The sequence below is a fragment of the Geospiza fortis genome, unplaced genomic scaffold, assembly GCF_000277835.1.
Source record: "Geospiza fortis unplaced genomic scaffold, GeoFor_1.0 scaffold534, whole genome shotgun sequence".
Taxonomy (NCBI): Eukaryota; Metazoa; Chordata; class Aves; order Passeriformes; family Thraupidae; genus Geospiza; species Geospiza fortis.
In genome coordinates, this window is record NW_005054614.1 from 190,924 (window position 1) to 200,179 (window position 9,256).

General features: G+C 37.7%; 1 protein-coding gene across 1 annotated transcript in view; it reads right to left on the reverse strand.

Moving 5' to 3' along the window:
* The window catches only part of GLP2R (glucagon like peptide 2 receptor), a 21,156-nt gene that overhangs the window by 303 nt on the left and 11,597 nt on the right, over positions 1–9,256 (reverse strand). Inside the window, exons 9-13 of the mRNA XM_005430275.1 lie at positions 8,174–8,243; positions 7,579–7,667; positions 6,340–6,478; positions 1,453–1,509; positions 310–353 (exon numbers count right to left, since the gene is read on the reverse strand). Of these exons, the coding sequence (XP_005430332.1) occupies positions 310–353; positions 1,453–1,509; positions 6,340–6,478; positions 7,579–7,667; positions 8,174–8,243 (399 nt within the window). The remainder of the gene's footprint in view (positions 1–309; positions 354–1,452; positions 1,510–6,339; positions 6,479–7,578; positions 7,668–8,173; positions 8,244–9,256) is intronic.

A 9,256-nucleotide genomic window follows, 5' to 3' on the forward strand; every position in this document is an offset into this window, starting at 1 on the left:
CCTGAGGAGAGGAGAAAATAATCATTGGTGACGGCATGTGAGCACCCTGGAGTTCACTGACACAAATACCAGGTGTAAAATGAGAGGAACTGTGAAGTGCTGAGCATCCTGTCCTGCTTTGGGCTTTTGTAGGAGTGAATAGGGAGGGTGGGATGGTCAGGACAGATGGAGACCAGAGATCTCTGCAGCCAGGTCGTGGAACTTGGGGTTTATTGCAAAGGGCCAAGTGCAGGGCCCTGCTGGGAGCAAAGAGAGTGGGAAAGAGAGTGGGAAAGAGAAAAAAGGCAAGAGTGTGGTAAAGAGGATGAGAGAGAGCGAGATTCCCATTCCAATACCATAAATCTTCTTCTGTGCTGAATATTCTAATTCTCACTAACCAATCTAATACAGGATACAAATCCTATAGCATTTACATACAGCCTGTAGGAATCATTACATTACCATACTGTGTTACCCTAAAAAACCCTAAAAACTCCTCTTTGTGCCCCTTCTGCTAAGCCTAAAAACTACTCTTTGGAAACCCTAAATCTACTCTTTGGAGTAGTTTGAAACCCTAAAAACTCCTCTTTGGGCCCCTTCTGCCAAGCTAGCAGGGTCTGCTCTGACCCTTGGGCCTGTCTGTGAGCAGAGGGTGTTGTTCCATCAAAAGGGGATCACCTTCAGCCACAATCAAAGGGGAATCACCTTCAGCCAGCCACACCATTGTTTTCCAGTTGTTCAGTAACTGAGGGATCTCAAAGCTGCTTTCATTTCAATCTCACTTATAGTTTCCATATTCTCAAAATCTTTTGCCAGGCAATCATATTTATAAGGCTTTCCTGTTTCACCTTCCCCAACAGGGTTTACCTTGCACCTGGTGCTTGTAGGGTGGGAACAGATTTGTTTGCTAAATCATTCTGAAGAGTCCAAGCTCTTCACCCTGACTTAGAACAGCTTTTCCTCTGCAAATCTGATGTGTGTGAGTAGTGGCAGTCTGCACCTGGGCCAAATGTCAGGGAGAACAGACAGATTCGGGTTAGAAAACATTTAAAATTAACCGATAATATCATTTTCCAAGGTCGCTTGAATCAGGCTGAGAGAGCTGGGGTTGTTCAGCCTGGAGAAGAGAAGGCTCTGGGGAGATCTTAGTGCCCCTGGAAGGGCCTAAAGAGGATGTATAAAAAAGCTGAGACATTTTTACATGTGCAAATAGTGATAGGACAAGGGGGGGGCATGATTTTAAACTACAAGAAGACAGAATATTTTGCATTTGAGTCCAAACCTGTGGTAGTTTTTGCTGTTCTCTTCACTCAAAACAATTTTCCAGCTCAAAAGAATGCACACATGCTCTCAACAAGCAGAGCTGGTCAGTGTGTTCATCCTTCTTGGTGTCATTGATACATTTTACATTAATACATTTTACTAAAATGAACTAAAAGCATTTTACTAAAATGAACTAAAAGCTTCTCTCACAGCATTGTGTCTTACCTCTCCATTAGCAAAGCAATAGAGAACTGCTACCAAAAAACCCTGTAAGAGAAAGGGAGCGAGAGGAAAAATCAGTGTGCAGGAAATACCTGAGGCTCTAATTTAAAGGTGACATTGGTGTTAAAACCATAAATATAAACAGTGCTCCTTAATGTTCAAGAAGGAAACTGGTTGCCTGCATTTATTTATTTATTATTAATTAATTAAGTACCCAGTCATTTGTTTTTGGGCAGTTCCTTGGCAAGTGCAGGGCACATTTTGTGCAGATGCTGAAGAATATAAATTTTTAATATATTTTTATTTATATAAATGTGTTTGACAGTGTATATATGTACATATATACACACAAATACACATAAATATATGTGTATATATATATGTATATATATATATGTATATAAATATATGTGTATATATATATGTATATATATATGTATATATATATAATATTTACAAATAATAAAACCCAGGTTTGTCTTCATTTTGCTACCACATAATGTGGGGGTTTTTTTCCAAACTATTGTGTTATACTGTGACTGCTGCTATTTCCACATGTAGTAAAATAAAAAAAATTGCAGCTTGGTTTCTCGTATCATCTGTATGCTTGTTTGGGTTTTTGAATGATTCTACTGAGAGCTCATTTGGGTTCTTTTTACACATTATTTCTATATTAAATGATTAGTGTTCAAAGTCCAGCTATATTGAGTGTTATGGCCATTTGGAATTGCTGTTTTTCCTTTGAAACGGATTCAGATAAACACCTTAAAAAATCCTACAGATACAACTTGTTTTAAACCAAAATCCCAAAATGATAATTGCCATTTGCCTGTCTCTGTCTGGGTTTGGTCTCAGGCTAAAGCAGCTTACAGGCTGCATCTCAGCCCCACAGAGATGCAGATTTATTCCCCCTGCTTCAGGAAATGCCCTTTTTTGGTTGTCTAAAGGCATCTGTGACACAAGTTCTGATTAAGAGAATAAATACTCTGAGTCCCAAGGCAATATTTCTATCACAGCTACAAAGGTGCAATTCAGCTGACAGCATTTGATTGTTCCCACACTCATTTTTTTCCAGAAATATTTCTGCTTTGCTCAGGCAAAATTTTAAAAGAGAAATCCACATACACAGAAGCTTCAACATTTTTCATTATACCTAAAATTAACCAACAGCATTCTGAGCCTGCTGTTAATTTTCCAGCAGTCCTGAATTATTTGGAGTCATTAATTCCTTCAGCATATGTGCAGTTGATCTGCCACACCACTGGAAATGGGGGCAGGAGAAACAGCAAACAGAATTGCTTTCTCCATTTATTTTATTTCTGTCATTTTTCCTGCTTCACCTGGGTTATGGTAGGAAGATATAGTTAATTAGAGTTAATAATAGGTGATATTAATAGGTAATAATAATAGGTGTTAATAGTAGGTGATATTAGTTAAAGGGTGATATTAATAAGTGATTATAGAGTTAAAAATAGGTGTTGTTAATAGGTCTTAATAACAGGTGATACTAGTTCATAGTAGGTGGTATTAATGATAATATGTGATTATAGAGTTAATAATAGGTGATATTAATAGATGTTATTAATAGGTGTTAATAATAGGTGATATTAGTTAATAATAGGTGATATTAATGATAATAGGTGATTATAGTGTTAATAATAGGTGATATTAATAGGTAATATTTATGTGACATATATATATCACATAAATATATAATGTAGACTCATCTAATATTTTAAATACTTAATTATATTATATTAAATACAAATTTACTAGCTGAAAAAGCAACTTTTTATGCAGAACTTCTCCTACTCCTGGAGGCAGTTCTCTTTTTTGGGGGGGGTAGAAAGTTTCTGACTCTGCTGGGTGGTTTGGGGGGTTTTTTGTTATGGGTATGAACCCTAAATTTGGCCTCACAGGCACCACAAGCAGAAAGAGGATTTGAATTACACTCCTGAGCCTGGTGAGAAAGGCAGAGGCTCAGCTGCCTGTGAGGCTCCCTGGGCTGATTTCAGTTTGGAAATCCTCTGGGAATCTCCTTTGCTGCTGCAGGGTCAGAGCAGGAGTGACAAGCGCTGTAAAATCCCACCAGAAGGTGGAAAACTTCACTGATTATTTATATTTGATGTTCACTTCATTAAATCCTGGTTTCTTTAATGCTTACTCATTTTTCTCCCAGTAAATTGATTTTCACACTTAGAAAGCTTCCCAGTGTGTTGTGACTTGTCAAACACACGTTTTCAGAATTATCCCAGTGTGGGTGAAAATGGAGAATCAGAAATTCAGGATAAATGCTCATTAGCAGAGACACCAATAGGAAAGGACAGATGCACACCTAAGCCTCAAAGTTGCTCTTTAATGACAATTGGAATGTGATAAATTACTCATCAAATAACTGGGTTCTCTCCCCAGAAACCAGTGTTTTTTCCTGAGGGAAACAATTTCCATGCACAAGGGAGCCAAGATGTTTAGATTGCCCCATTTCCTAAAGCAAAGCAGTATCTTACCTACAACACAACTCCTAGTTAGAATTTAATTTTGTGCTCCTTGAAAATGTTTGAGTTAAACCTTCAGCTGAGATCCCAGGGATAATTGTTTTTCTTTAACAAAACAGTTTAACTGCCTTTTTAAACTCCTGAGAAGATTTGCAGACTAAACAAATGTAATTGGGTACAGTTTATGTGCTTTTTGGCTAATCCCTTCATAAATAATGCTGCAGCTAAAAAAGAGAATCTGCAATAAACATTGGCTGAGATCTCTGGGTATTTTTTTAATGGAGCTTTGCTTCTAAAGCATGACATGCTGCCAAGCTCATGCATGTTTCTCTAAAAGGAATGGAGTTTGTATTCTTTAGCAAGGATGAGTAAGCTGGTTTATGTATCAGATTTCTTTGTACAAGCCAGTAAATAAAATCTTCACTTAAAATGATTCTGCACTTTTAAAATAATATCTAGGCACTGCAGCCTCTCCAAGTAAGGATATTTCTAACCAAGGAACTTATTCTCCAACATTAAGGTCCCTTCCAACCCAAATAATCCTGGGATTTTGTGAATACCATGTCAGCAGGCTCCTCGGGGCTGTGGCTCTCCAGGAATTCTCTGCTGTCACTGGGACATTTTTCCCTTCAAGCTGTGGTGTAAATTTTAAATTACAGCCTCAATAACAGTGCCAAAAAAACCCCTCAATTACAGTGCCAAAACACTGATGCATACATACACCAGAGCACAGGTGCATTTATGCAAAGGGAAAAACCAGAATTAAGATAAATTGTGGGGAAAGTGCAGCACAAAAAGGCTCAGGTGGCAGGCTGCAGAAGAGGGCAGCAGTGTCAGAGCAGGGAATTACTGGAGCCAGAGAGATTCCTGGGCTTGCAGCAAAGAAAGATCTGGAAATTTGGCAAGGCAGGGAGATGTGGGTACAGGACAACTTTGCTTAGCAGGTTCATCAGCAGTCTCTCAAAAATTCATTATTTAGCAGGGCTGCAGCACTCCAGACAGGCAGACAGAGATGTTTGTGGAGCACCCAGTGCTTGGCAAACTGGCTCCAGGGAGCACAGCCTGTGCATGAGTGACCACCTGAGAATCACCCTGAGCTCCAGACCAGCTCACCCTGGGGTCTGGGCTCCTTGGAACTCTGTTTGGTTGGAGTGTGACTCCTTCACCTCAGTCCTGCAGCTGAGATCCAGAGCCACACTCCCTCCCTCACCTTTTGAGCTTTTTCCTGCTCAAACCAAACCAAGGCACGGGGACTGAAGAGAAGCCAAGTGCCTGAACACTGTAAAACACTCCTGACTTGGGGGGTGATGTTATAAATGAATACTCCAATTTAACAATTTAGGAAATGTATTAAATAATCAAAGTATAAATTTGGAAAAAGCCACAAGCAAATTGACTCTGAGCCAGGCCATCAGGGTCGGGGACACTCAGGATTTGGCCTCTATTGCACCAAAGTCCCTGTGGGTCTCCAAAATGTCATTTCTAAGGGATCACTTTTATACAGTCCTTTGGGCTCTGGAAGGGGGTCTTCTTTAGCATATTTTAGCATATTATTGTAGGTTTTATTCTTGCTGCCACGCTTCCCAGAACCAGTGGATAATTGCTGGAATCCTGTCAGGTAAAAACTTTCTGGGATAAACTTCTGGTGATGCTTATCAAATGCCTCCTGCTGGGGTCTTGTCAGATGAAAAATCCCTTGAAATATCCATTTCTGGGGACAGTGTCCTCCTGGTGTTTGAATCTCCATTCTTTATCACCCAGTCTATTACTGCTTGTTGCCCAACACTGGCTTGGTACACAAAATGCTGTGGTTTTTATTTCCTTTAGCATGCATTATTTTATAACATATATCACAGTAGAGAAACTTCTTCCCCACCTGCAGATGCTGCTCCATTTTTCTGTTCCATCATCTGAGGGCTCTGACAAATTTTCTCCTAAAACTAACTAAAAATGGATGCAGGTGTAGAGCGCTTTTGTGAGCCTGCACCTGGGAGTGTCACTTTGCAGGTGAACGAACATCCTTTAGGAAAATGGAGTCCAAGCCTTGGATGACATTCTCATGGTTATGATTTTGGCTGAGAGTGTTTTAAATGAACCATTTAAATCCTGTTTGCAGGGGTCTGTGATGAGCTGTTACCTATCATCAGAGAACACCTTTTTTTTTTTTTTAATGTCAAACTCCTTTTTTGGTGTTTGGGACTATCATACTTATTTATGAATGTTGCAGTAACAAGATAAAACAATTTAGAGACATTGTAGGTTGGGATATAATATTAAATCAGAATTCACCGTAACTGTGGTGAGCAGCAAATGCACACGGATCTGTGAACCCTAAAAACAATATTTGCAAAACACAAAAACCAATATTTTCAGAACTTACATGAAATGAGCTCATTGTCAGCTGAATGAAAAGTCTTATATGTCTTGAAAGTCCTTCCACCTGTTCATCAGTGATGAAGGTAAATACAAATTCATGGATCCCCAACAGTGGAATCAGCACAAGTGTAGATCTTGCCAATCTTAAAGAGGAAATGTTTGATTATTTTATTTTTTTAACATCCTTGGTGACAAAAATCAAAAGCTCAGAGACAAAGAAATTATTCCAAAATCACGCCCTCAATATTCTGACTTTGGAATGATAGTAGCAGTTTTGTGATTTTGAGAATAATGTGTGCAGAAATCTGTGGAAAGTCTAGTCAAAAGGCATGAGGAAATGAAATGTTTTCCATAGCACATCCCGGCCAGAATAAAGTAATTCTGATTCTCTATCAGGCTACAAACATAGTGCTAGAGGGTTTTTCTTTTTCTTCCCACATTTTGGTGACAGAGGGAATAATGTGTCACAACAACAGAGCCACAGGAGTGAGAGGAGATACCTGAGGGCAGAGATCCCAGAAAGAAAAAAAGAAAAAGGAAAATCTTTTGTGAAAATGCCCCCAAAACCCAGCACAGGTGCTGAGCTGCCTTTGCTCCCAGATATGGAAATGTCTGTGGAGCCTATTCTCAATATCTATTCAGAATATTCAGAATATCTATTTAGAATATAGCTATTTCCCATATTCTGAATATCTGTTACACCTGATGGTGGTGGGTACATCTTTAGAGGAAACGGTAAAGTTTTTGAGGTGACAAAATGTTTAAAAAGGGGTCTGGACTTTGGAGGAATGGACCCTCTGTTAACAAAGTGACCAAATTATTCTTTGTCTAGTTAAAGAAACAAAAAGCCCAAAAGTTTCTCTCCTCAATTTAGTAAAAAGACACCTCATGAGACCTTTAAAACTTCACCTCAGACTAGAGCTACCCAATTGGACAGAGACCGAAAAGTCCCACCTAAGTAATTCTACTAGAAAAAGAAGAGAACAAAAGAAATAATTGCTTTTGTAGAGTGGTTTAACAAAATCCTCTTACCCCTAGCTCAGTTTTTCTCTAAAAAAGCTTTTTTATTTTGCCTTTTTGTCAAATGTTTTCTGTTTCCAACACTACCTGAAAAACCATCCCACTAATTTTATACCGTTCAAAGTATCTAAGCTATCTCAAGTGTGATAAATTCAATAAGAGCTCATAAGACCTAACTTAAGGGAAAAAAGCTATCAGGACTTCTGTGTCATTTGTTACATACCTGTATTTGTAGTCATGGAAGGTCATTTGCTGAGCTTTCAGTTTGGAAATCAGCATTCTGAGAATTTTTAAGAAGATGACAAAGTTAACCTTGAAGGAAAACACATATGGTTTACTTAGAGCAAATGTTAATACACTTATCAGTTAACAATTAAATAAATGTGTAATTGATATTAAACACCTGGAAAACTTGCCAAAAAATAACTGGAATGGAGCTGGGATGAGGTTGGAATACAAACAGATTATTGTCACACACTAAATATGCAAAATGGAGTATCTTAGCATTGCCTTATTCAGCCTGACATATAATTTGATACATGATCTTCCACTACAAAATTACATTTCATTTTTTAAACACAGAACCCCGCTTCCTCAGTTTTTGAACAAAATTTTATCCCTTCTGTCACTGTATGTGAAAATTGAAATATTATGGAATTACTGAAATATGAAATATGAATTATTGAAATATGAAATATTATTTTGATATTTCTGTGGTAGGAAACTGTACCTTATTTGTTCCAAAATTCTGAAGGACAAAAATGATATAATTATAAAAACCAAGGAGGGAAAAATAGTATAGATTATATAATTCTTACTGCAATGGAAAACAACATCGGTCCTCGGATGATCCACCAGATCCCCATGTGTTCATTTGTTCCCCAGCACCTGGAGAATAATTTAAAGTATAATCATTTTCATAGGGAAAAAAAAAAGTTAGAAAGCTCACACAACTTGTCTATTTATTTCAAAAGGAACTTGGTGAAGTTCAACATTTTCAGGTGATCCCCAAAAGAAATGGAATAAAACCAGGAAGAGTTTCACCAACCGTTCTGAAGATCTTTCCACAGTGTTGATAAAGGTTTCCCTGGACCATAAACTTCAGAATTATCTAGAAAACTCAGTCTTTGAATCCACAAAACATGACACCAAACCCTCAGAATGGAATTAATCCTACTTAAATTATCTATCTGAAAGTGGAGACTGGAAATGAATGAACTGGGAATTGTGACCATGCTTCTGGCTCTGATAAAAAATATGCATACAGTTTCCTTGCAGCTGTCTCTCTTTCTCCTGCTTTAACCCTCTGATTTGTCCTATTTCTTCTTGCTAATTAGCCTGAGGTTCTGTAGGATCTTGGCTTGTCATTTACAATTTATCTGACTCTGTAAGACCATAATTATGGCTTGAATGTTGCTTATTATCCATGTTGGCTTTGCAAATAAAATTCTCTAGAAACCACAAAAAAATAAGAGGAGAACAAAAGATTCCATACATAAAGCACAAATGTGAAAAATGCGTATTTTATGGTTGGCTTTTTGCAAATAATAAAATGAATATTATATGTGTTATGTAGAAAGCTATGCTGTATTAATTTTCTTAAGGAGCGTGTTAAATATAGGTTTAGGTTATAACTTAATGTTCAAATAGAAACTATGCTATGTAAGATATTTTAAAAAAGAAAGGAATTAGGTATTTGCACTACAAGGTGTGAGTTGTTTTGCTTAAGGGGCTGTTTCTAAATATTACAATCAATTAATTTGTTCTTCCCATTCATTTAAAAGAAATCTTTTACAATCAGGATTTCATCTTGATTACCCCAAATTTTATCAACAAAATTCCAGCATCCAAAGCTCAGCTTACAAACACCTCAACAGCTGATGCTGTATGGAAAATTCCCA